The sequence below is a fragment of the Oncorhynchus masou genome, chromosome 18 (genome assembly GCF_036934945.1).
Source record: "Oncorhynchus masou masou isolate Uvic2021 chromosome 18, UVic_Omas_1.1, whole genome shotgun sequence".
NCBI classification, from domain to species: domain Eukaryota; kingdom Metazoa; phylum Chordata; class Actinopteri; order Salmoniformes; family Salmonidae; genus Oncorhynchus; species Oncorhynchus masou.
In genome coordinates, this window is record NC_088229.1 from 23,502,759 (window position 1) to 23,530,749 (window position 27,991).

General features: G+C 42.2%; 1 protein-coding gene across 4 annotated transcripts; it reads right to left on the reverse strand.

Annotated features, from left to right (window-relative positions):
• Positions 1 to 10: 10 nt before the first annotated feature.
• LOC135504255 (neurofascin-like) lies at positions 11 to 27,991 on the reverse strand. Of its 4 annotated transcripts, XM_064922639.1 has the most exons (28): positions 27,842 to 27,991; positions 18,669 to 18,852; positions 17,989 to 18,123; positions 17,753 to 17,858; positions 17,443 to 17,633; positions 17,053 to 17,175; positions 16,607 to 16,825; positions 15,314 to 15,425; positions 13,717 to 13,901; positions 13,295 to 13,426; positions 12,988 to 13,131; positions 11,811 to 11,922; positions 11,573 to 11,736; positions 11,304 to 11,451; positions 10,450 to 10,574; positions 10,160 to 10,261; positions 9,803 to 10,000; positions 9,563 to 9,633; positions 9,212 to 9,434; positions 8,955 to 9,070; positions 8,515 to 8,725; positions 8,269 to 8,391; positions 7,967 to 8,140; positions 7,726 to 7,857; positions 4,242 to 4,311; positions 3,793 to 3,804; positions 3,458 to 3,496; positions 11 to 3,354 (listed from the first exon to the last, which is right to left on the reverse strand). In XM_064922639.1, exons 3-28 carry the CDS (start codon positions 18,062 to 18,064, stop codon positions 3,099 to 3,101), a joined length of 3,564 nt encoding a protein of 1,187 aa, XP_064778711.1. In that variant the 5' UTR covers positions 18,065 to 18,123; positions 18,669 to 18,852; positions 27,842 to 27,991; the 3' UTR covers positions 11 to 3,098. The 4 variants fall into 4 exon arrangements, with proteins under 4 accessions (XP_064778711.1, XP_064778712.1, XP_064778714.1 ...); XM_064922640.1 differs by lacking the exon at positions 3,793 to 3,804; XM_064922642.1 differs by lacking the exons at positions 18,669 to 18,852; positions 27,842 to 27,991 and having other exon boundaries at positions 17,753 to 17,854; positions 17,989 to 18,064.

A 27,991-nucleotide genomic window follows, 5' to 3' on the forward strand; every position in this document is an offset into this window, starting at 1 on the left:
ATTACAATACTTGAGATTGAAAAACAAGCACTTTATTCATGTAGCAACACTTGTGATAGCATGACACAACATAATAAGAGCTCTATGAACTAAATAGACAATCAATTAGATATTTACAGTGCCTTCAGAAAGTATTCACACCCCTTGACATTTCCCACATTTTGTTGTGTTACAAGGGGGAATTCAAATGTATTTGTCTTTTATATTATCATCACAAAAAAACTGCAATGTCAAAGTGTAAGACAAATTGTAACATTTGTAAAACAATAAAATACTAATATCTCTTGATTAGAAAGTATTCAAACCCCTTAGTCAATACATGTTAGAATCACCTTTGGGAGCGATTACAGCTGTGAGTCTTTTTGGGTAAGTCTCTAAGAGCTTTGCATAGCTGGAATGTACAATATTTGCACATTATTCTTGACAAATTCTTCAAGCTCTGTCCAGTTGGTTGTTTATCATTGCTAGACAGCCATTTTCAAGTTTTGCAATAGATTTAAGCCGATTTATTAAGTCAAATCTGTAACTAGGCCTAACATTCAATGTCGTCTTTGTAAGGAACTCCAGTGTATATTTGGCCATGTGTTTTAGATTATTATCCTGCAGAAAAATTGAATTTGTCTCCCAGTGTCTGTTGGAAAGCAGACTGAACCAGGTTTTTCTCTAGGATTTTGTCTGTGCTTAGGTCTATTCTAATTATTTTTATCCTAAAAACCTTCCTACTCCTTGCCGATGACAAGCATACCCATAACATGATGCAGCCACCACTATGCTTGAACATATGAATAGTGGTATTTAGTGATGTGTTGTGTTGGATTTTCCCTAAACATAACGCTTTGTTTTCAAGACGTAAAGTTGATTTCTTTGCCTCATTTCTTTCAGTTTTACTTTAGTGCATTATTGCAAACAGGTTATATGTTTTGGAATATAATTCCTTCTTTTCACTCTGTCATTTAGGTTATTATTGTGTAGAAATGACAATGTTGATCCATCCTCAGTTTTCTCCTATCACGGCCATTGAACTCTAACTGTTTTAAAGTCACAATTGACCTCATGGTGAAATCCCTGAGTGGTTTCCTTCCTCTCCAGCAACTGAGTTAGGAAGGACGCCTGTATCTTTGTAGTGACTGGGTGTATTGATACACCATCTGAAGTGTAATGAATAACTTCACATGCTCAAACAGATATGCAATGTCTGCTTTTACATGTTTTACCCACCTACCAATAGTTGCCCTTCTTTGCAAGGCATTGGAAAACCTCCCTGGTCTTTGTGGTTAAATCTGTGTTTGAAATTCACTGAAACGCTCAACTTAGGGACGTTACAGGCAATTGTGTACAGAGATTTAGTAATCATTAAAAAATCCTGTTAAACACTATTATTGCACTCGAGTCCATGCAACTCATTATGTGACTTGTTAAGCAAAATTGTACTCCTGAACTTATTTAGGCTTACCATAGCAATGAGGTTGAACACTTATTGACTCAAGACATTTCAACATTTTCATTTTTAATTAATTTGTTGAAGAAACATTTCCACTGACATTATGGGGTGTTGTGTGTAGGCTAGTGACACAACATCTCAGTTTAATCCATTTAACATTCAGGCTGTAACAACAAAATGTAGAAAACTCAAGGGGTGTGAATACTTTCTGAAGGCACTGTACAAGTGCTGGGTTATTAAGGGGAGAGACAATTTACAGTTAAAAAACTAAACTATGTCTGAAATACAGCTCTGAATCACCTGTCAGCTTTCCCCCACTAATGTTACTGATGATGTTGCAGATGTTACAGTATGCCGTGTGCATCATATCATTTGAGAACATGATGATACTGTATTGCTGCTCCTCCATATTGTACTTTCAACACTATTACTCATGATGGGAAAATGCAGCTGGCCTTGAGCATTTCATGTCATTAGAACAGTGTTTTAATCTATTTGTGTATTAATTAGAGTACCAAGAGTACAAGGTAAATCTCTATCAGTTAATATTGTCAAAATTACAAGGAACATTAATAATAAGCAGAAAGTAAATAAATGATTAAATAATATCATAGCATTTACAACTTCTAAATACTGTAGCTCACCACATTACAATTACACAAATTCCTTGTAAAAATAAAAGTGCACAGGGGAAAAAAAGGTACGGTATGGTCCTAGAGACATTGATTAGGGATATGTTTAGGGATATTACGGATATGTCTGTGTTTACACTTTCTGCTCACACCCAAAAGTAGACCATTTGCTGTCCAGACATTTTCAAGGCTACAGATGACATCTGTCTAGCTTTGAAAGATGTTGAAACAGCCCACAGTCATGAAATGTGTGTACACAATGACAATGTGTCATCATACCAATAACAACGTCAGCCAAGATTCACAGAACAATGTTTAGACAAAGCAACAGACAAACAAGTCAAGGGCACAGAGCCCTAAAGGTGGTACTATATTTACTGCCATCAGGTGGAGATAAAGTTAAAAGGATCCTTAGCAATCCTGCCAGGCCTAAACCAGTGACTTAGCAGTGAATCGTTAATTAATATTTTTCTCCCACTGTCATATAAATCATCATATAAATAATATTTATCATATAAATAGTTTCTCTACCAGGTGTCACTGCTTTTATCAACATGATAAACTTATCAATGTATCCCTCTGCCTAATGTTCAGTCAATATCTCTCCATTAGTAGGAATATTACACATGCACATCAACATGTACGCATGCACTTCCACACCCACAAAATACACCTGAAAAGCATGTACTTTTTACAACTTCATAACTGTAACTGTAACCAGACTGTAACTGTAACCTTCTTATTTTTGTTAAATTGCTGCTGTATTGCATTTACAGCACCAACCCAGTGTCAATGCAGAGCATGAGAATAGAGGAACACTACCAGGATCCAACCACATCATCTTGTGTGCCTGGATTGAAGAAGATGGTGGATTTGTTTGGGAGCACCTGTGTCCCCCAGGTAGTGGGCAGTGGGCATTCCAGACCCAGTCTGATCCGCATATACAACTGTTTATAGAGGCGCTAGTGGGCAATGTTCATTCCGGACCCAGTCTGAGTGTAACACCCATTGTACGTCTTGCTTCCTTATGCAAATGAATAGATGGGGCTCATGGGGGAGTTGGCCATCGGGGAATGGGCTTCCTGGCTCCTGCTCTCACTGAACTCTGTGTCTCTGTCATCCCTCTCCTTGTGTCCAGTGTACTGGCCAATGAAGGAGCCGTCCTCGTTGAACTCAATCTCCTGTCCATCACCATAGTCCACCAGACTGTCGTCACTATCTGTCCGTTTCATCATGGTGTCTACTGTCGTCTGGCCCCTGCCAACTTTAGTCTCTTCCTCCCTAGAAGAAAAAGGACAATAATAGAGGATATGCTTCAGCAGCTGTGGTTATAGCTTCACAGCTTTCTGCATACAGTTCTAGACTAACTGGTTATAATATTTACCGTCGGGCAGAGTAGGGAATGGTGGTGACACGACTTATCCTGAAACATTAAAATAGATTGTTAAGGAATTGTGTTGAGAGAGAGTGTTGAAGAACTTTGCTATAAAATGTCCTAAAATGGTTGATCATTCAATCAAATCACTTAAACCATTCATTTGTTTCAACAATGACAACATGTTGAATTGTAGACACAGACCTTTTTTATGTTGTTTTTTGTTGTTGTTCAGATTTCTGATTATTGGTTATAAATATGAAATAAAGTCATTATATAAGTAAAATAATACAAAATAATAGAGTAAAAATGGTGTAAACTTGTCAGTGTTAGTCTTATCATACCTTTCCAGAGACCTTCAGTAGTCCAAAGGCGAAAAGAACAAGGATGAAAATTTGAAAACATTAGTAGTCAGAATAGAGAGATCAATTGGGGAGTATTGGGGAGTTACCAGGAAAAATACATTATTCTGAAATAATGACAACACCAAATGGTACAATATTGTTAGGGAATTAAATGATTTTTTCCCCCAATGTTGAATATTATTACCATGACATATTACAGTATGAATACATGTTTATATGACTGTAGATCACTGTTCATGTGGAATTATTTAGATACCATATCTGTCTTAAAGGGAAACTGACATGATGAGGAATACTTCACAAAATTATTATACATGGTATATGTGGTTTACTTTGACGTACACAAATCTTGCATTGGTACCACTGATACCTATCTCAAGTCAAGGTTTTCTCAGTTGATTTTCAGACAGTTCTGTTAAATTGCTTACCGATAGTCAAATGATCCATCCTGATCTTTGTCATCCACTGGCTCCAATGTCACTTCTTTCTTGTCCCGTACTAAAAATAAAATTCTCTGTCTTGTTACTTTGACCAAATATAATATAAGAAATTGTGATGGGTGAATGCTTCAGCTTAGGTTTGGCGCATTTCCCTTGATCAGGGAGAAGAGCCTTGATCAGGGAGGTGACCAAGAACCCGATGGTCACTCTGACAGAGCTCCAGAGTTTCTCTGTGGAGATGGGAGAAACTTCCAGAAGGACAACCATCTCTGCAGCATTCCACCAATCAGGCCTTTATGGTAGACTGGCCAGACGGAATCCACTCCTCAGTAAAAGGCACATGACAGCCCGCTTGGAGTTTGCCAAAATGCACCTAAAGGACTTTCAGACCATGATAAACAAGATTATTTATTCTGATGAAACCAAGATTGAACTCTTTGGCCTTTGGCTTTAAATGGCGCCAGAACAAATGGCAGCAGTTTTACGGACGCCCAACCAATTGTGCTATTATGTGTTTTTCTCCGCGTTATTTGTAACTTATTTTGTACATAATGTTTCTGCAACCATATTTTAAGGCAAAAAAAGAGCTTCTGGATATCAGGACAGCGTTCACTCACCTCGGATTAGATGAAAAAAATTTATACGACAAGGACGACACACAAGACATTCTCCAAACACCTCACAGGGCCGACATCCCCGTTATTTGCAAGAAGAAGCGACGCAGGTACAGAGGACAAAGAGCCGGATGCCTGGTCAGAACCCAGAGAAGGCAACTGGGAAAGCTGCCGTTACCGTCAATACTACTTGCCAACGTGCAATCATTGGACAATAAACTAGACGAGGTACGATCACGAATATCCTACCAACTGGACATCAAAAACTGTAATATTCTATGTTTCATGGAATCGTGGCTGAATGACGACATGGATATTCAGATAGCGGGATAAACGCTGCACCGGCAAGATAGAACAGCACACGAGGGGGAGGTCTGTGCATATTTGTCAACAACAGCTGGTGCACGAAATCTAAGGAAGTCTCTAGAATTTGCTCACCTGAAGTAGAGTTTATTGTGATAAATTGCAGGCCACACTACTTGCTGAGAGAGTTTTAATCTACACTTTTCGTGGCTGTTTATTTACCACCACAGACAGATGCTGGCACTAAGACCATACTCAGTCAGCTGTATAAGGAAATAAGCAAACAGGAAACTACTCACCCAGAGGCGGCGCTTCTAGTGGCCGGAGATGCAGGGAAACTTTTTAATGCAGGGAAACTTAAATCAGTTCTACCAAATTTCTATCAACATGTTAAATGTGCAACCAGAGGGAAAGAAATTCTAGATCACCTGTACTCCACACACAGAGACCCGTACAAAGCTCTCCCTCGCCCTCCATTTGGTAAATCCGACCACAACTCTATCCTGATTCCTGCTTACAAGCAAAAATTAAAGCACGAAGCACCAGTGACTCTGTATTTTAAAAAGTGGTCAGATGAAGCAAATGCTAAACTACAGGACTGTTTTGCTATCACAGACTGGAACATGTTCCGGGATTCTTCCGATGGCTTTGAGGAGTACCCCACATCCGTCACTGGCTTTATCAATAAGTGCATTGAGGACATCGTCTCCACAGTGACTGTACTTACATACCCCAACCAGAAGTCATGGATTACAGGCAAAATTCGCACTGAGCTAAAGGGTAGAGCTGCCACTTTCAAGGTGCGGGACTCTAACCCGGAAGCTTACAAGAAATCCTGCTATGCGCTGCGACAAACCATTCATGTACATACTACCTCAATTGGGCCGACCAACGAGTGCTCCCGCACATTGGCTAACCAGGCAATCTGCGTTGTGTCCTGCCACCCACCACCCGCCAACCCCTCTTTTACGCTACTGCTACTCTCTGTTCATCATATATGCATAGTCACCATATCTACATGTACATACTACCTCAATCAGCCTGACTGGTGTCTGTATGTAGCCTCGCTGCTTTTATAGCCTTGCTACTGTATATAGCCTGTCTTTTTACTGTTGTTTTATTTCATTACTTACCTATTGTTCACCTAACACCTTTTTTGCACTATTGGTTAGAGCCTGTAAGCATTTCATCGTAAGTTCTACACCTGTTGTATTCGGTGCACGTGACAAATAAACTTTGATTTGAATGCCAAGCGTCATGGAGGCAACCTGGCACCATCCCTATGGTGAATTATGGTGGTGGCAGCATCATGTTGTGGGGATGTTTTTCAAGCGGCACAGACTAGGAGACTCTGGAGCTCTGTTAGAGTGACCAATCAGGATTGAGGGAAAGATGAACGGAGCAAAGTACAGAGAGATCCTTGATGAAAACTTGCTCCAGAGTGCGATAAATGTGAGTAAATGTGAGTAAATGTGATATTAAAGTAGATTTTTTTTATTGTAAATTTGCAAAAATGTATTAAAAAACGTTTTTTGCTTTGTCATTATGGGGTATTGTGTGTAGATTGATGAGAAGAAAACAACTATTTAATACATTTTAGAATAAGGCTGTAACCTAACAAAATGTGAAAAAACGGGTCTGAATACTTTACAAATCCACTGTATGTTCCGGCCCCACAACCATGCGCTCAAGGAGAAAAATTGACCCACGGCTTAATGTAATTGGGGACCCCTTCTTTAGAGTAAAGACATGTAATTTAACTGTAAAAATGTATTACCTTTTAATGAGTCATGAACACAACTAGTCATGATGTTGTCATCTGATTGTCAAACAAATCACTTAAAAAACTAGGCCAGCCTCCCTCAAAAAATGTACAATAAAAAAGAAACTAAACGTATAATGATTTCTTATTCATGACGATCCGTGTTTCATACTTTTCCAGTCAATTCGTAAGAGGCTGAATCTATTTCACTAGAGAAAGCATCTGAGTGAGGCAAACAGCACCCCTCTGTTGTAGTATCTGTAGCCCAGCCTAGTGGTTAAGATTGTTGGGCCGGTAACTGAAAGGTTGAGGGTTTGAATCCCTGAGCCGGCAAGGTGGAAAAAATCTGCCGATCTGTCCTTGAGCAAGGCAGTTGCTCCCCGGGCGCCGATGATGTCAATTAAAGCAACCCCCTGAACCTCTCTGATTCAGAGGGGTTGGATTCAATGCAGAATACAAATTTCGGTTGAAAGCATTCAGTTGAACTCTTTTTGTCCAGACAGCATCAGATATATGGGCTACACATACTAAGAAAAAAAGGCACTGTTTTGCTCAAATGCTTTCTCCGGTGAGACCGATGAATCTTGCTGTTTGGTTATTTTTCTAGGTAAAAATGATAAATATATTCTGAGACAACCTATCAGATCTGAATTTCTGAGGGGGCCACTGGGGTGGCCAATTAGATTTCAGGGCACCCCCTGGACATGCCACTGAGTATTAAGTCTGTCTCTCCATCTAAGAATGTTAGTCCTTTAATGGAGAAGTCTTGTGGACTACAGTATTGCTACAGTACCTGGGTATTTGCCCCCTCGGCTCCTTTTGATAAAGCAGACGACCAGCAGGATGAGCACGAAGAGAGCCACAGCACACATCACACCAATTACCCAGCCCTGAGTGGAGAGGTCCACCTGCTCCCGAGCATAAGCTGTATGTAAACACACACACACATGATTAATTGTCATGATCAAATCTGCAGATGTGTGGATGTTTAATGGCTTGTAACTGTGTGCTGTGGTTGACCTGCAGTGTTATACCTTCAGTTGTATAATGGGGTGATTCCTCTGTGTACCACTCTCCTACCCCGATTCTAGTCTGTGCTGCTATGGTGAATCTATAGCGGGTGTAGCGATCATATCTGCGAACAGCAAAACTGGTGGTGTTTGGGGGAAATCTCTCAACGTGCAATTCTTCCCCCTGAGTTGCGTTCACTGTAGAGAGAGAGAGAGTGCACAGTGGTGAGCCATGAGAACGTATGGTTAAGAGACATGCAGCTACTGTACTTACTATAGATACTGTACCTTATTTGCTCACCTGGCTTATGAGTAAGGCTTCCTACCTGTCTGATATTTGAGTATGTATCCGGTGACGATGCCATTGGGCTCTGCAGGAGTGTCCCAGTCCACCCAGATCATGTCCAAATGTCTCTGCTGGATTCTGAAGGATCTTGGAGCAGAGGGTGCTACAGACATAGATCAGAGGTCAAGTCTGAGAATAAACACTGGGAAATACATGATTAGGAAAAGAACCCTGACAGAAAAAGTGTCTGACACATCTAATACAGCACCGCAGTGCTCTTCCTTACTTCCCTCTGTAGTGGAGAACTCTATGGTGTTACTGGGATGTCCCTCGTATCGGTTGTTGGCCACCACTATGTACATCTTGTAGTTGCTGTAAGGGATGAGTCCCGGCAGGACACCAGAGAATGGCAGCCCGCTGGCTGGTAAGGCTTTAGACTTCATGGCCCTGCTCACACTCAGCCACCTCAGCTGGCTACTGTCTCGCCAGAAGTAGACCTGGGATAGGGGGGACACAGCACATGCATTCGTTTCCTGTTTTGTTCTGTCGTTTATTCCCTCATTCATTCATTCATTCATTCATGCAGCCAGTGTGTGAAGGGCTCTTCCTCCACCTCTCTCCTAATGAATAACAATTTCGCCTGGATCTCTACTTGTCAGAACAGATTGTCACACTTGGAATTGAAAACCAGAAACTAAACAGGCCACCTATTCCTATTAGTCTAACCTTGTATTCCTTCAATTCTCCCATGATGCTGATGTTAGCTACGGGGTCCCAGTGCACGGTGACCTTAGTGGCCTCTATCCTGGACACACGCAGGTTGAGGGGGGCAGCAGTGGGACCTGAGAGACACCAGGAGGAAGTTATAATTTACTACGGTATGGCTAAGTATGATATGGATCGATCTAGGTCTATAGCTACCTGTAAATGTATATAAAAAAGTGTCTCTGTATCTGCAGGAAAGGATGGGAGGTCATACTCACGGTCTTCTCCTGAGTAGCCTATGATGACAGGGGACTCTGGGCCCATCCCAAAGTCATTGACAGCCTGGACCTTTATCTCGTATGGTGTGAAGGTGTCTGTGTCGTAGATGTAGTATTTACACCACCAAGTGGTAGCGTTCTTCCACTCCTCCCTGGAATCCTTCCGTTTCCACCACACCAAGTATTTCAGGTGGGGACCGTTCCACTCTCTGTTGTTTAATGCCTTTTTCCCATACCAGACACGGAAGTTCAATTGTACGGAATAAAAGTTGTTATTCTTCATTGAATAAACATTGAGTTACAAACAAATGAATGGAGAATTAGCTTTTGAAAACACTTTGAATGTATCACCTCCCAGCTGATCATCATGTTGTTTCTCCATGTTCCCACTCCCTGGATGTTTTTAGGGATGGCGTCTGGAGCTGAGAATCATAGCAAGTACACATATTATTTTGGGAAAGCTCATGGTCCAAGTTTTTTAATATGAAAGATAATTGTCACCTGTGTTCCTGTTCAATACAATTAATGAAGCCAATGAGAAATCCATTATTCATATCACATTATCAAACTCATCAAGAATGAAATACTCACGTGCTCCACCAGTCTGGAAGTTGGCTGACGAGCGACTGGGTTTACTCATACCAATGTCATTGATAGCAATGACCCTAAACTCATAGATAATGAATGGTGACAGTTGCAGAATGACAGAGTTCAGGTTTCCAGGGTACGTGGAAAGGTTTCTCCACTTGAAAGGTAACCAGTCGTCATCATCATACTGCACCAGGTTTTCTGGAGGAAAAGCCCAGAAGAACACACTGATTCCTTCAGTTGATGGTAGCTAACTGACTATTTCAATGAAACTATGGCGTATACGTGGCCTGAATCCAGGCCTATGTTTACTCTGGATGTCCTGCTCCTGAGGTGTAGACAGTAGGGTAGAGCTGTTACCTTTGATAGGACTGTGATTGCTATCTCCAGGGGTCCAGGTAAGCCTGACGCTGCGCTCAAAGGGGTCCGACAACTGCAAGTTTGTAGGGGGGTCTGGACGATCTGGGAGGAAGGTAAGGAAACTTTTGATGCAAATTCCAAAAACATACAGCATGCTTATGAAGTATTTATCTGCTACTCTTACATAATGCAATGTAATTAACATTACATAACATGTAATGCAATTGCTGAAACACAGTGTATGTACTGTTGCTATGTATGTTAACTAAGTGTCAAGTTATAGTCCTTACCCATCACCACCAGGCGGGCGGAGGCAGTGTTCTTGTCCATCTCAGTCTTGATGATGCAGGTGTAATTGCCCTCGTCTCCTCTATTGACGTTTGTAATGACCAGAGTTGATTCATCCAGCGACAGCCTGGGGATAATTATAATGACACAATACTGTTATTATTACGAAGTCATCTTGACAAATTCAGTTGAACTATTCACCATTTAGCCTTTAGTTATACTCAGATATAGACTATAACTCTGTTAATTTGATGTTAGCTACAGTCATCAAAATCCACTTCAATCAGTGTGAAGCCATTTCCGGTCACAACTTGCAGACTTGTTTACGTGTTGCTGTGCGTTTTGTGCGTTTTGTTGCCAACCTTACTTTGCTACCTGACAACTTTACGGTTTTTACTTTTTAATTACTATTTATATTTTAGATTTTTCCCTCACTCAACTTTTTTTCATTCAACTTTTTCACTCAGGACGCTTTATCTGGACGTGGTTCATCAGGACCTCCAACAGCCGAAGCTAAGTAGTAAGTAGTAGGCAGAAGGGATGACCAGAGATGTTCTCTTGATAAGTGAGTGAATTGGACCACTTTCCTGTCCTGCTAAGCATTGAAAATGAACGAGTACTTTTGGATGTAAGGGAAAATGTATGAAGTAAAAAGAACATTGTTTTCTTTAGGAATGTAGTGAAGTAAAAGTAAAAGTAGTCAAACATATAAATAGTAAAATAAAGTACCTAAAGAAAACTACTTAAGTAGTACTTTAAAGTATTTTTACTTAAGTACTTTACACCACTGGTTAGCTATAACTATAACCCCATTGTTACAATGGTTACAAGGACAAGTAGTCATATTCAGGCTCACCTCCAGCCTATGATGAGGAACTGTTTGTTCTTCAGCCAGGTGGTGGTGACGGCGACCGTGGGGTCATGTTGGGCCTTACACTCCAACCGGACATCAGCCCCCCGGAGGACTCTCATATTATCTGGGCGTTTGAGAATTTTGGTGGACTCTGAAAAAGAGAGGATAAGGATCATGAGAACACCTGCAATGTGATCCATGAGCAGAGTAACTCTGGATTGAACGACATGCAGAAGCAAAGTGTTACGGTAAATCTATTATTGGGCATTCACCTTTGACTTCTAGTTTGACTTGGTTTTCATCTCGTCCTGCTACGTTGCTGACAATACACAGATATGTCCCCTGGTCATCCTTACGGGTGCCTTTGATCTGTAGTGTCCCGTTGCTGTGTACTTTAAAGCGATTCCCCTCCAGGTTGCCAAGTCCATACTTAGACCTGTGAAAAAACAGGTAGTCAGTTATACACATGCATACACACACGAGAGAAGAGCATCATAAACATGTTCTCACCAGCGCAGATCAGGCACGGGCGAGCCAAAATAGCGGCAGTCTAGCCAGGCGCGTCTGCCCTCAATGACCTTCACCAGGTCAGTCCTAGGCCTAAGGATACGTGGTGTTGCATCTGCAGATAAGAAGATGAGACATTAGACAACTCACATATACTTTTTATCTTCATTCCTGGCTGTGGAGCGATTTTAGTGCCAACAGAAATTGTATAATTTTGAATTTTGCACAAATTAAATCACAAAATTTCTAAATTTATCTTTTGTTTCATGATTTGAAACTGAATTTAATGAATGACAAATTGACGTTTAAATTCAATATTTATACATTTAGTTGTCTGCATATCCAGTTTACAAACTATAATTTCAAATGTATCTAAGTTTCATATATTCAACTTCTCAAACGCATTCAGATTCCGTTTTAAAATGCAGTTCTCTAAATTCAGATTTAAAACCAAAGACAACATCCTGGTACTTTGCCAGCCAGGAAAGTTAAAGGAGAACAGATAGAATCCAACTCTCTATGTTCATAGGTAGAAAATAAATTCAACATGACACATTGGCTTCAGAAACGGCCAGAGGTTTCGGTTTGTTTGATTCTATTTGTTCTCCTCTACCTTTCCTGGCTGGGAAAGTATCAGGATGCTGTCTCTGGTTTTGAATCTGAATATAGAGAACTGCATTTGAAAACGGAATCTGAATGTATTGAATATATGAAACTTTGATTTTCTTGAAATTATGGTTTGTAAACTTGATACACATACAATGAATGCAATATCTATCATCCACCATATTTACAGTATAAATATTGCATTTGAATATTCTATTAAATTGAAATTGAACTTTAAAACTGAATGTAATATTCATTCAATTCAGTTTCAAATCATGAAATACAAGTTCGATTTATGAATTCAATGATTCAATTTGTGCATTACAAATTCAAAAATGTTACATTCAAATTCAATATCCTAATATTCTACATTAAAATAACATTTCTGTTGGCACTGAAATCTCTACATACGTGTCTCTGAAAATACTTGGTGTTGCATCTTGAGGAACAGAAAAAGAAACTGTATCACACTAGAATCCTGCACTGGTGACCTGATATCTGCATTTACATATACAGTATGCCAATAGATAAAGAGGTTTAGGGTTATTTTCTGCAAACAAATGTGATATCTTACGCAGTACGTTGATGTAAGCATTGGCAAACAGGTAGCCATACTGGTTAGAGGCATTGCACTGGTAAACACCAGTGTTCGCCACAGTCACAGAACGGAAGGTAATTGTGTCTCCGGACACCTCCCTGTTTGGGACTGGAGTAGCATCTGGAAAGGATAGAAGAAGAAGAAGTAAACTATTATTTCCTAGTAGTTCAATTTACTTTATCATATAACCTTTTCAATTAAGTGACAAAATGGCTGATATTATTCATATCATTATTGAAAAATGTGAGTGGCTTCTATAATTGTGCTTAGGTTAGCTGCTTACCCTCCATTGTATCTCCGTTGATGAACCAACGGATATTGGGCCGGGGGATGCCGTCAGAGCGGCACACTAAGCGTGCATTCTCCTCTGGGGCCAGCACCAGGTTACTGGGCTTTTCCAACCAGAACGGAGCAGCTGTCATGGAGATCAGGTCAGCAGAAAAAGACAAACATATCATATCACATAAATCTACATAAAATTAAATATTTCCGTAATATCAAATTCCATACAAGGACAAGTAACATTGTCCAGGCTATATCAAACTACTAAATATCAAACTAATGGGCTATTTCCTTCCACGGGAAATCAAACAGTGAAATGTAAAGTTCAAATCGAAATCCTTGTGAGAGTAAATATGCTGAACATGTCCCAGTATCTGTGTGTTGGTGTGATGAAGGATGACGTGATGTAGATGATTGGCTGACCTTTGATCCGGACAGTGATGGTGTGTTCCAAGTATCCAATCTTGTTTGTGGCACTGCACGTGTATTCACCAGAGTCCTCAAAAGCGGCCTTGGGGATCTGCAGTAACTTGTTGTAGTTCTTCACCTTCATGTTGGTCGTGTCCAGTTCCTCTCCATCTTTGGTCCATGTGATGACAGGGGTTGGACTATTATATGGTAATTATAATTAAAACCAAATAAAATCACAAGTCAGGTGTATTCAGAATGATTTGAATGTTGAATGAACATTCAAAACTTGACGACTTGGTTTGAAGAAGTAATAGTACAAAACAAGATACTTGAGGCATTTCAATGTAGCCTTTTATGACTTACAACACTGTCCAGGACAGCTTAAAACAAGTACAGTAGTTGCACTGGCAAAACTGGGAAGTGGAATAGTAGAAGAAGTATGGAGAATAAGCACATTAATTACCATATATGTTTTGCCCATTATAAGCAATCAGAATTGTTCCACTGACTTGATTAGCTATTGTGAAAGACCAAATAAATTAAACAGATGTGTGAAATATGACCGGTGCCTTCATTTGGTCCTATTTTAATTATTGTTCATTGAGATACAGTACGTTAAATATACCACCAACAGTTGGTTTTGTTCAATTCAGGGCCCTAAAAACAATAACTCGAAAGCATCACGATACTGTACAAGCCTCTTGTTCACCACAAGGGGCTTATTGGAGCTGCCATTGATGAAATAAGAATTTGTTCTTAACTGACTTGCCTAGTAAAATAAAGGTAAGATTAAAAAAAAAAAAAACTGCTTCAAACAATGTACAGTACAATTGTGATTGCTAGGTATACATTTTTAGATTATTTCTTGATACATTTGAATTTTGAAACGAGGTCTAGTTGCGGCCATAACCGGAATAGATTGTGAACGATCCTTGGCGGAATTCAATTGCTTGACTGCCGCGGGGGAGATTAGCTTGACTGCTTGACTGCCGCGGGGGAGATTAGCAATGATTTGTTCTCGAGTTCAGTTTTGTTTTGAGTGTAGGTTTTGGTTCTATAAAGCTATGTTCATGCATTCTTTTTAGCACCATGCAATCAATGTTCAGTTCTAAACATGTATTTTCCTTCCCTATACTGTCTGCAGCATGATCTATTTTCCTAGCCTCGGGGAGAAAAACATTGTTATAGATCGTTTAGGCCTATAATCGGGATCCATTTTTCCCCCTTCAAATGTTTAAATTAAAAAGGGGTGCGCTTTTTGCCCTTTTTTCTAAACCCTCTCAATTCGAGCACTGCTGGTACTCCTATATTTGAACTATTGTGTTGTCCCATGTTTCTGTTTTTACTGTGTTATTGTGCTGGCCTTTTGGTCAAGTCGTGGTTGTAAATAAGAAGTGGTTCTCAACTGACTTGTCCCAAAAAGTTTGTGGTTGAGAGGATCATGGCTATATCGTAAATATTAATGAAAACAACTATTTGCATTTTGGTCTTGATTTAAGGTCAGGTGGAAAAATCTGATTTTAATAATACATTTTTTTAAACAGGCGGGGTTTAGCCATAATGATGACTTTGTGCCTGTGGTAACTAGTGATGCCCGAGGATCACTCACACTCCAGCAGCGATGCACTCGAGAAGCAGCTCCTCCCCCTGCAGGACAGTCTGGGAGCTGGACCTCCCGGCTGGAGACAGGAAGGTGGGAGCGGCCTCTGACACCATGCGGGCTGTGGAGGAAACACAACACACCACACAGAGTTAGAACCACAGAGATAGATAGAGGACTCTTTACCACAAAAGCCCGTTTTAGAATGGGAAGCACCATTATGGACTTTCACCATTTTGAAGTCGTCAACTGGGTGGGACTTCCTATGGGTTAACGCTGCAATTTCTAACTTTTTGGGCGACCTGACCCAATTCACATAGAAATGTGAGTTATAGCTCTATCATTCTCATTGAAAGCAAGTCTAAGAAGCGGTAAATCTGTTCTCCCCTAATTATATGATTCCGGTTTTGTACACCAGCTTCAAACAGCTGAAAATACAATATTTTTGGTTATTGGAAATACATTTCACAGCGGTTTAGATGGTACAATGATTCTCTAAACCCTGAGTGCTTGTTTTGTCACAAACTGAAATTTGGGACAAATTACATCTGCGTTACCTATCATATGTAAAAGAATTTTAGCGACCAGGAAATGGCGTAGCGATTTAGGCATATTGCACCTTTAAGGAAGGATCATATAATTCCATCCAAGTCATCAGGAGGGATCAGCCAATGAATTATACTTGTGAGGAAACATTCCATAACTGCAGATGGCAGTAAATCGGCAACCTTGGCTTTATACCAGTTCCAACAACACACTCTAGGTGGCAGTGTGCACTCTTTCAGTTTGTTTGCCAACTCATAGAAGTAGTAGAAGAAGAAAATTGGCCTCAATGCGCTGCCCGTGTTCTCAGAGACATCATAATGGGACAGATACAATGACGCAATGTCTATGGTTAGAACTTTTCTCACTTAAATATCCTGACAGCATGGACTACGACTGTGGTTTGACTATGACTGGTACTTTACACTGGGTACAGAAAACAGTGGTGCCTAACTCATCCTGGGCCTAAAGACTGTGTCAAGGCAGACCATTGTTAAAGAAGGGTCAGGTTGTTAAGACGAGGTTGTTCATTCTTGACAGTATACTTAGTAAAAATTAAACAAAAGTAGCAGAGCACACACTCACCACTGCACTAGGTCAGTAAGATCGGAGAAGAGCTATGGTGAGTCGTATTAGGGATAGTCTGAAATAAAACAATGTGGGGCAAACCAAAGCAACAGTTTAATAAGGAAGGCCAGTTAGGACATGGTAAGTTAAGTAAATGATGCAACATCCCTTGTGCTACATACCAATACTTACTTGTAAGGACTCTAACGGTAATAGGCATCTTCTGTTGAATGATGTTTTTGTAGGGGAAGCGCGCGTTGCAACAGTAGTCGGTGGCAGAGTCATTGACGTAGACATTAGAGAAGTAGAGATCTCCATTCACCCCCATAGACACTCTACGGTCTTGTTTGATAGGCAACATGACTGGGGGGTGGGGCTGGTGAGGCCAGTTGAAAGGTCTCCCTGATGAACCTGAAATAAATACAAAGTTATTTATGCATTTCCTATTAAGGTCATCTGGAGTTGATAGGATAAATACAGATAATGTTTGGGATAAGTGCCATATTACAAAAACATGAGCAAAATAAGCTTGTCAGTTCCGAACGAGAGACAAGTGGTTGTCATTAATTATAGAATATCAATGCCATTCCTAGATATGATGTACTTCTGATTTGAGAATAGGAGGTAGGCCTACTCACACTTGCTCATCCAATAGGTCTCAGGTTTGGGAGGGCCTGGAGGAGGGCTGCAGTCCAGGACCAGAGGAAGACCAACACTCACCGTTACCGGTTCCAAAACCTCTCTGGGCCACAGAGGGGCCCCTGACATGAAAACATAGGGTTAAGAAGATGTGGTTAGTGGCATTTAACACAGAGAGCAGAATCTTGCCGGGATATGGACTTATCTTAACACAAGACCACTTTTGAGGTCTGAAAATGGCTGACAAAATTAGATTTTGTACAGATTTGTCAGTTTAAGCTTTGCTTGGTTCTGCCACCAAAGTTGAGCAATTTCAAGGTTTGAGGCTCTAGTTTTCAAATGTACTCTGTGACAATGGACTCAAAAGCCTGAATGGAGTGGCAGCTTACTAGAGATGCGAAGGTTGATCTTGTTTGAGTATGCAGTGCCATACTCATTGGTGGCAACACACTGGTACTCCCCCTCATAAGCCTCCGGGTCAGCCCAGGCATAGATGTCCAGCGTCCCCGAACGTCTCCTCATCGAGGCCTGAGTGTCCCGTGCCACATTGAAATACTTCCCATTACGCCTCCATGAGAAACTTAGGGATAAAGGCAAGTAATTTGGTTAAAGTAGTTAAAAGAGTTGTACCATAGCTACTCACCATTTTTATACGGTTTTGAACTATAAAGAAAGTGTTTTTGATTTGTCAGTTCTTACATTGGGTGGGGGGTGCCTTTGGCTTCACACTCAATGACCATGTTGTCTCTGGGGTCCACGACATGATCCTTCAACGACTGTTTTATAATGGTGGGGGGCTGTCTGACTTTAAGTCAAAATGAAAGACCTGATTGCATTAGGATTGTACATTCATTTACATACTGTATTTGACAATATACAGCACTGTAAACTATTATCACCATATTGCAGGGACACAATAGGTTGTATTGACTTACTTTCCAGTGGGACGTCAATGGCAGACAGTCCTTGCCATAACAGTAGTAATATTGTGGATCTGGCCAGCATCCCCATCTCTACAGTGAATGACCTTCACCGATCCTGTTGAACTGCCGGACGCCTTTATCTAGGAACTGTTTTATTATTTATCAATTAAGCAATTCAAATGTTTCACGAAATCAAATTAAATATCATGACATTTATGGGACCAATTGCTTTGTAAGACAATATTTTCTAGCGCAAAACAACAAAATAAAATGAAATGCCATTTAGTATCCAAACAGCAGTATTTAATCTCTGTCCCACTCAACAGTCTGCGCTGTCACATTCTCTGACAGAGTCTCTTTGTCACTGTTTCCAAACAATAGATCCACCAACGCAACACATGCCCAGGACTCAACTCCAGTCTCAAGCCATTATGAAAAACTTACCTCCTCCACAGGACTACATTAATAAAGCTTTTGTTGGTTGCTGTGTAGGAAGTACTTGAATCCCAAAGAAATACATTGTTATAATGTAATTAATATGTCACTACTATATTACCCTGTTAGTTATAAATATATATGATACAAAGTGTAACAAAACAGATCATTGATCAGACTCATTGATCAACTCATCTACAACAATTATCAGAACTTTTCTTCCTCTAGAACACATTAGCTCATTACATCTGCGTTACCTTTCATAAGCACAATCCTTCAAGTGGAATATCATGAGGTTTCCCTTTTCCCCATCATCTCCATGGCACTCCAATGCATTGAGTTTCTCCACAATTCCAATGTCCAGTTAGTGCCGTAAACAGATCAAATCCTTGGTGGTCAATCAGTCAATTTTGTTTCCTTGGTCAATAAAATAGCAGGAATCTGGAGAGGTAGAGCAGAGTGAACATCTCAGTAATAGACTTTCTGTCTGTGCCATGGCCGTTCTGCACTCTGCCCACCCATCTCATGAATAATGTATGAGCTCCCCCCTCACCACCCACATCTCTGTGCATTCCAAGCTCCCGCTCTCTCGCTCTCTCGTGTACACGCAAATGTTCGTTCAAAGAAATTTGTGAATAAGTTTGTTTTAACAATGAGATGCTAAAATGTGGTTTGAGTGGAATTATTGAGCACTGCTTGGAATTGGAATGATTGGCATTGTTGAGGTTTGGACATGACATAATTTGTATGGAAAGAAAGATGGTTGTCACAATCATAGATATAGAGCCTTGATACATGGTCTGTGGTCACAACCTTGTATGCTGACTCATTTGATGATGCCTATCTGGGGAAACTTATGAGGGAAGCAGGACAGAATTGTTTGTATTTACATCAAAGCTGTGTAACAACAAAGCTTTATCTCTATTGCATTCCCACACTCTGCTTATGAGCTTATTCATATTGAGCAATTTCAGTGCCTAAAAGAATTTCACAGAAATACTCTGTGTACTCAGTGGAAACACAAGCCAGCCCATAGTCTGCACATGGTTAGCATTTTTATTGGTTTTGATGACATCAATGATGTGGGCCTTATTGTTGGTTGCTGAAAACCAGGGAACAGAGTATGAGTGCAATGTTTGTCTCAAATGAATTTCATATGCAAGAAAAAACCCTGGCAAAAGAACTCATCACAAAGGCTGTTAGAAGGAATGACTGTTTTATCAGCAAAACAGAGGCATATTTGTAGCAAGAAATGTCTGTTGTGTCTGTTTGTGAATTGTGTTGAAAGCGATTTTATGGTGTCTAACCCTCTGGCCAAATTAACTTCCTTTTGTATGAAAACAAAAAGAAACACTTCACTTGTTGGCACTCTGGCCACCTTCCCTCTATTGTCTCCTTCCAATGTGTAGCTCATCAGCATTTTCTATTCCCATTCTATTCTGGCTGGAACAGAAATGAATGTAATGGAATCAAACACATCAAACACATGGTTTCCATGCCTTTGATAACACTCCATTCACTCCATTCCAGCCTTTGTGGTACACCTAAGCAAGAACAATCAATCATGCTGACTGACATCCTCAGAAAGGGCACAGGTCAAAGCCGTTCAGCGGAGGACTCTTCAGGAGAATAAAATGCTTTTTTTTCTAGAAACAGCACAGAACTCTAGAAGAGGCCTCTGTCTCTGTGGCAGTCTTAAGCCTCTACATAGTTCTGACCCAAGTAGGCTAGGGGCCCAGGAATGCAGACACAGCACTAATTCATGGATGTGTACTATACTCTATGCTAAAATGGACTAACACGACTGGTGAGGTTAAGATGAAAACCAAACCAATTAATTATCTCTGCCTGTTTTTTCTAAAGAATCCAAAGGGTTTCACTGTAAGCAATTGTTTGGAGATGTCACACCCTGATCTGTTTCACCTGCCTTGTGCTTGTCTCCACCCCCCAGCAGGTGTCTCCGGATTCCCCTTTCTCCAGTTCTCTAGTTCTTGTTTTCTAGTTTACCCTGTTCCAAACATTCTGCCTGCCCTGACCCTGAGCCTGCCTGCCATTCTGTCCCTTTTGGACCCTGCCTTGGATTACGAACCTCCGCCTGCCTGCCCTCGACCTGCCCTCTTGCCTGCCTCTTTGTTATAATAAATATTCTGAGAACAGAACCATATGTCTCCTGTGTCTGCATCTGGGTCATATCCTGAGTCGAGATACTACGAACTGGCCATGACTGACCCAGCAGACTCGGACCAGCTTCACAACGCTGTCTGCCTGCAAGAAGACACAAGGAGCTACTTTTGAACCTTATGGAAGGACTCCATACCTTGGTGGAATGCCATGACCAGGGTTTCAACTCATTACTGGAGCAATTCCGCTGACTATCTATCAGGCAGCAAGTCATAACGGAAACCTCCCAGAAGCTCAGGAACCCTGATACCAGGGGTGCTTTTCCCCAGCCTACCCCGGCTTCCCGAGAACTCCACTTACCTCCTCCGGAGCGCTATGTTGGGGATCCTGGAGCCTGCCGGGCATTCCTCTCCCATCTTTGAGCTGCAGCCCTCTTCGTTTCCTTCAGATCGTTCGATGATAGCGTCTCTCATAACTCTCATGTCTGGAAGGGTGCTCGCCTGGGCTACAGTGGTGTGGGAGCAACAATCCGCCGTTTACCTTCGTCTGGAGGATTTTGTAGTAGAGTTGAGGAAGTGGTTCAATTCGGGAGAGAGTCGGTTCGGAAACTACTTCAGCTACATCAAGACTCCCATAGTGTGGCAGACTATGCGGTAGACTATACCATGTTGGCCGCCGAGAGTGCCTGGAACCCGGAGTCCCTCGTTGACACCTTCCTTCGTGGATTATCGGAGGAAATTAAAGATGTTCTCGCAGCTTGGGAGTTACCCATGGACCTTGACTCCCTCATAGCGTTGACTATAAGGATTGATAGGCGCCTACGGGAATGCAGGAGGGAGAGGAGGTCTGTTCTTGGCCACACTCGCTCATCAACGGTTTCTGCCTCACCTCCGAAGAACCCCGGATGTCCCCATTGCCTGTATTCCGGAGAGAATCTGAAGTCACCCAAGTTCCCTCGGGAATCATTGAGGACTGGCGACTTGTCTCCTCCAGAGCCCATGATGCTGGGCAGGGCTAGACGGTCTCCTTATGACTGTTTATGCAGGCTGAGCTCCAACAGTTGCCTGTATTGTGGTACTACAGGACATTATATATCCACCTGTCCAGTAAAAGATCAGGCTCATAAGTAGGTACGAATACGCTGGTGGGCCTTACTGGAAGTCTCCAAACTCCTTTTAATTGTACACCTCTCCATGCTATCCTGCTGTGGGGTGACGGGTCTAAATCTCTCCCGGTCATCATTGACTCTGGGGCTGACGAGAGCTTCATGGATGCTATCCTGGTATCTGAGCTGGGTCAATCATCTTTTCAGAGTTGGACCTTCGGAACGCCTACCACCTAGTTCGGATACGGGAAGGAGACGAGTGGAAGACAGCCTTCAACACGTCTAGCACACACTACGACCTGGTTAGGCCGTTCGGACGGACCTACCCTCCCGCCATGTTCCAGGCCCTGGTCAACGATGTGCTTTGTGACATGTTAAACTGGTTTGTGTTTGTCTACCTCGACGACATCCTTGTCTTTTCCCGTTCGGCTCACGAGTATGTCCTCCTCATCCGACAAGTCCTCCAGCGCCACCTGGATAACCATCTGTTTGTCAATGTGGAGAAATGTGAATTCCATTGCTCCACTATCTCCTTTTTGGGAGACGTCATCGCTGCATGGAACATTCAGATGGATCCTGACAAGGTGAGAACAGTAGTGGATTGGCCCCAACCCACATCCAGAGTGCAGATGTAACGTTTCCTGGGATTTGCACATTTCTACCACAGCTTAATTTGGGGCTACAGCACCCTGGCTTCCCCCCTTTCTGCACTCACCTCTCCCAAGGTTCCGTTCACGTGGTCCCCAGCTGCTGTTTTTGAATCTTAAGCATAATTACATCACTGCCCCCATCCTAATCCATCCGGACCCGTCCTGTCAGTTCGTGGTGGGGGTCGACGCCTCGGACGTTAGAGCGGGGGCCGTTCTGTCCCAACGTTCTGCCCAGAACAAAAAGTTGCATCCGTGCGCTTTCCTGTCCCATCACCTTAATCCCGCTGAGAGGAATTGTGACTTTGTTAATTGGGAACTTCTCACAGTCAAGATGGCCCTGGAGATGTGGAGGCACTACCTTGAAGGGGAAGGAACACCCATTCTTGGTGTGGACCAACCATAAGAATCTAGAATATCTTGGCACCGCCAAATGCCTCAACTCAAAGCAGGCTCGTTGGGCAATGTTATTTACTCGGTTCCATTTTACCATCTCCTACCACCCTGGGTCCAAGAATGTTAAGCCTATCTAGTTCTACGGCTACACCCTCTGACCCACAAAACATCCTCCCTACCTCCTGTCTTGCAGCTACACTTGTCTGGAGTATCGAGAGCCTGGTCCACAAGGCGCAACGTTCACAGCCAGAACCAGGGGGCGGGGGCCCTGGCTAACCGGATGTTTGTCCCTGATTCGGCCCGGTTCCCGGTCCTGGAATGGGTTCATTCCTCTAAACTTACCAGTTATCCCGGCTCCTGTCGGACCCTGGCATTCATCCAAAAATGTTTTTGGTGGCCCACCATGGTTCCTGACATCTCCGCATTCATCGCCGCCTGCACTATGTGCGCGCAGCACAGAACAAGACTCAGCGGCAAGCTCCAGTTGGCCTTCAACCATTCCCTGTTCCTCACTGACCCTGGTCCTATATATCCCTGGAATTTGTCACTGGTCTCCCCCCATCAGATGGCAACACCACCATCCTTACGGTTGTGGATAGGTTTTCCAAAGCCGCACATTTCCTTCCCCTTCCCAAGTAGCCCTCAGCCAAGGAGACGGCCCAGCTTATGGTGCAGCACATCTTCTGGATCCATGGACTTCCGGTCGACATGGTCTCCGATCGTGGTCCTCCCTTCTCGTCCAGGTTCTGGAAGGCATTTTGCACCCTGATTGTGTGATCAACCAGCCAGTTTTCTGGGTTTAATCCCCAATCCAAAGCCAGTCGGAATGAGCCAATCAGGACCTGGAGATGACTCTTTGTTGCCTCGTCTCTGCCAACCCCACCACCTGGAGCCAGCAACTTGTGTGGGTGGTGTACGTCTGCAACCTCTTCCCTGCTCAGCCTGGTCTCTCACACTTTGAGTGTTCCTTCAGTTACTAGCCTTTGCTCTTCCCTGAGCAAGAGGAAAAAGTCAGCATACCCTCTACCGCTGGAAGAGAGCCCGGTCCGCTCTTCTTAAGACCAACTCCAGGTATCTGCGACAGGCGGACCGCCACCGGATGCCTGCTCCCCGCTATCATCTCGGGCAGAGGGTATGGCTCTTCCCTCGGGATCTGCCCCTCAGGGTGGAGTCCCGTAAACTTTCCCCTTGTTTATCTGCCCTTTCCCCATCTCTAAAATCCCCACTGCTGTTCGTCTTCTGTTGCCCCAGTACCTGGTTGACTGGGAGGGTTATTGCCCAGAGCAGAGGTGCTGGGTTCCCGCTAGAAGCATCCTGGACCCAGCCCTCATCGCTGTGTTCCGACACCAACACCCCAATCAACCAGGTATGGGCCCGGGTAGGACCACCCTCATCGCTGGGGGGGGGGGGGTTCTGTCACACCCTGATCTGTTTCACCTGCCTTGTGATAGTTTCCACCCTCCACCTGGTGTCTCCGATTTTCCCCATTATCCTCTGTGTATTTATAACTGCGTTTTCTGTCTGTCTGTTGCCAGTTCTTTTGGTGCACCACCAGCATGTTTTCCGTTTCTCCAGCCTCCTGTGTCTGCATCTGGGCCATAGGGCTCCCGAGTGGTGCAGTGCACTGCATCTCAGTGCTAGAAGTGTCACTACAGACCCTGGTTCTATCCCGGGCTGTATCACAACCGGCCGTGATCGAGAGTCCCATACGATGGCGTATAATTGGCCCAGAGTCGTCAGGTTTAGGAGAGGGTTTGGACGGGGTAGGCCATCATTGTAAAATAAGAATGTGTTCTTAACTGACTTGCCTAGTTAAATAAAGGTTAAATAAAAATATCCTGAGTCGTGATAGGCGAGCCATTGCAATCGGGGCTTGGAGTCACAGATCACTACCAGTTTTGACCATGACTATGATGTCAACCACTAAGGCCCCTGCAATAACAGACATATAACAGTGTCACAGGAATGAGAATAGAACTTAAGCATGAACTTAAGCATCCACTTGTACTGATCTGGGCTTTTCCCCCCACGTCATCTTGATTGAAACAGAACTTGAGTCCCCTCACAAAGGAAACAAAAGCAAAAAGTATGTTCAGCTTGGCTCTTGGCATGGCCTCTTTCTTCCCATGCATTTGACTTCAGCAGGGTTTCAGTCTGACCAGTGCCATGCACCAGATTGCACAGTGTGAAGGGCTCGAGAGGCGGGCGGAGGCAGCTCTGTGAGGACAACAATGTCTCTATGTCCCGTGGGTCCCCTTTGGCACGTGAGGCTAGGGCTTGGCTAGGAGCAGATGGCATGTGGGAGGATTTCTCCATCTCTACACAAGCTGCCTGTTCAGGAACGGAGTCAGAGACAACCCATCACTCAATGTACAAGTAGTGTCACTAGGCCTACACCAGTGAGGAGGAGGGGTGGCAGTTGCCAGATACAAAGGAGTATTCTTGAGGTAACATCAGGTGGCAGGTGCAATACTAAGCATCATCTTCATTTGGACTGTGCTGAAGTGCTTATGCTCTGTTGCCCCTCTAATGCTCTGTTTAATGCTCTGTTTCTCCTGACTGTTACCGGTAGTTCGAATTTTAAGCCTGGTTTGAGCCTGGACCATTTCAAGTGCCATGAAAATGAAATTAACATGGACAAGTATAAACAATCAGGCTACCAAGACTGTCATTATAACTGTGATCTTCAATCAAAAGCAAATACTGTATGTCCGCAAAAGAGACAGCTAAAATATGGTCAATACCAAAACAGTGAATGCATCTAAATGCATGCCAACAGCTTCTATATGCAATCGTGGGAACCAAAAAATAAAATAAATATATATATATTTTCCACATTTTGTTGTGTCACAGCCTGAATTTAAAATGGATTAAATTGAGAGCATGTGTCACTGGCCTACAAACAATACTCCATAATGTCAAAGTGGAATTATGATTTTAGAAATTTTTACAAATTAATAAACAATGAAGAGCTGAAATGTCTTTAGTCAATAGGTATTCAACCTGTTTGTTATGACAATCCTAAATAAGTTCAGGAGTGAAAATGTGCTTTACAAGTCATATAATATGTTGAACGGACTCACTCTTTGTGCAATAATTTTTGAATGACTACCTCATCTCTGTACCCCACACATACAATTATCTGTAAGGTCGCTCAGTCCAGCAGTGAATTTCAAAAACAGATTGAACCACAAAGACGAGGGAGGTTTTCCAATACCTCACAAAGAAGGGCACCATGGTGCCAAGGGTGACTTTAAAAGCGTTACAGAGGTGAACGGCTGTGATAGAAAACTGAGGATGGATCAACAACATTCCAGTTACTCCACAAGTTACAGAGTGAACATGAGGAAGCCTGTACAGAATACAAATATTCCAAAACATGCATCCTGTTTGCAATAAGGCACTAAAGTAAAACTGCAAAAAAATGGCAAAGCAATTAACATTTGATCTGAATACAAAGCGTTATGTTTGGGGAAAAACCAACACAACACATCACTGAGTACCACTCTTCATATTTTCAAGCATGGTGGTGGCTGCATCATGTTATGGGTATGCATGTCGTCGCAATGACTAGGATGCTCTGTTTCAAGTGCCTAGAAAGTTTTTTTATGATAAAAAGAAACGGAATAGAGCTAAGAACAGGTAAAATCCTAGAAATCCTGGTTCAGTATGCTTTCCAACAGATACTGGGAGACAAATTCACCTTTCAGCAAGACAATAACCTCAAACGTAAGGCCAAATATACACTGGTGTTGCTTTCCAAGACAACATTGAATGTTCCTAGTTACAGTTTTGACTTAAATCGGCTTGAAAATCTATGGCAAGACTTGAAAATGGCTGTCTAGCAATGATCAACAACCAGCTTGATAGAGCTTGAAGAATTTAAAGAAGAATAATGTGTGAATATTTTACAATCCAGGTGTGCAATGCTCTTAGAGACTAACCCAGAAAGACTCACAGCTATAATCACTGCCAAAGGGGATTCTAACATGTATTGACTCCGGGGTGTGAATACTTATTTAAATGAGATATTTCTCTATTTCATTTCTAAAAACATGTTTTCACTTAGTCATTGTGGGGTATTGTGTGTAGATGAGTGTGAGAAAAATATATTTAATCCATTTGAATTCAGGCTGTAACACAACTAAATTTGGAATAAGTCAAAGGGTATGAATACTTTCTGAAGACACTGTATATATATTATAATATATATTGTATATACACTATTCACTGGCTGTCTCATTACAAAACTGCTGATTCAGTGAAAGAACCTCCCTCTTTTAAAGCTTGACCCTGCCTCTGATTCCTTCTGATGAACAGCTAGAAGAGTACTCAGCCATACACAGTAAAACAGAGACACTTGTCATGGAATAAGATCTCAACATCTATCCACGACTTAAAGGTGCAGTCCGTACGATGTGCACAACTCTCGTTTCAGGTCTATAAAATACAAATAAATGTAATGAAAAAAATAATAAATTGTAAGTCTTCAGAGACAACTAAAATATCAACAACGGTGAAGGTAAGAGCCATATTCTTCAACAATCACAGGGTAACCTCTATTAGTAGTCACTAATGAGCAGCAGAAAATCTTTTGCACCAAGATTGCAGCAATAATTCTTGCATTTAAATTAAAAGGCATTCACACTTGCCAAAAGTCATGCAGTACAAGAAAATAAAACAAAAGTTATCTGGAGAATTAGGTTGCTGTATTTGTTCAGTCTCTTTCCACCTACAGTTGCAGCTACGGTGCTTCTCCTCTGCTGCTCTCTTAGTGAACTCAGAGCAGCTACTCTGGTCTTAACATCAGTCTACAATCAGCTTCTGAAAGTTAGTGTGAGTGTTGTGAATTTTAGTTTGCATTATTTCCAACCACATGCGGGACAAAATTAGGTCGAACTCTCTGGTCACACGACATGTCAAATGGGCACCATAATGTGTCCTTTGTGTAATAGGGATACAAAGATAACGTCATCTCCGTCCATTGTGATAGCAAAAGTGATGGCAGACTTCACAAGTCAATAGAATGGAAACAAAGGTCATAACATGTAATTTATTTATACATCAACTTTAATAGGGGAAAAATGTCAATTGGATAAAATACATTTCATGCCTTTTGTTATCTGTGCTATTTCAGAGTGAAAGGCGGGGGATTACTGACCTTACTGTGTCTTCTCTCTGGCTGGCACGGACACACTCATTCCCTCTCTCACAAGGCCTTTCTGTCCCAAACAAAGTGTGTCTTACACTGACTGACCACGGACCAGGGAGGGTACAGCCTCTAGATGCAGGCAGGCTGCCGTTAACCCCT

Excerpts from the sequence above, each read along its gene's own strand:
- LOC135504255 (XM_064922639.1), bottom strand. The coding sequence starts at position 18,064 with ATGGGGATGCTGGCCAGATCCACAATATTACTACTGTTATGGCAAGGA. Across the intron at positions 13,132-13,294 it reads CAACGGAGATACAATGGAGG|ATGCTACTCCAGTCCCAAAC; the intron begins GTAAGCAGCTAA and ends TATCCTTTCCAG. Across the intron at positions 9,634-9,802 it reads CTTCCAGACTGGTGGAGCAC|CTCCAGACGCCATCCCTAAA; the intron begins GTGAGTATTTCA and ends TATGATTCTCAG.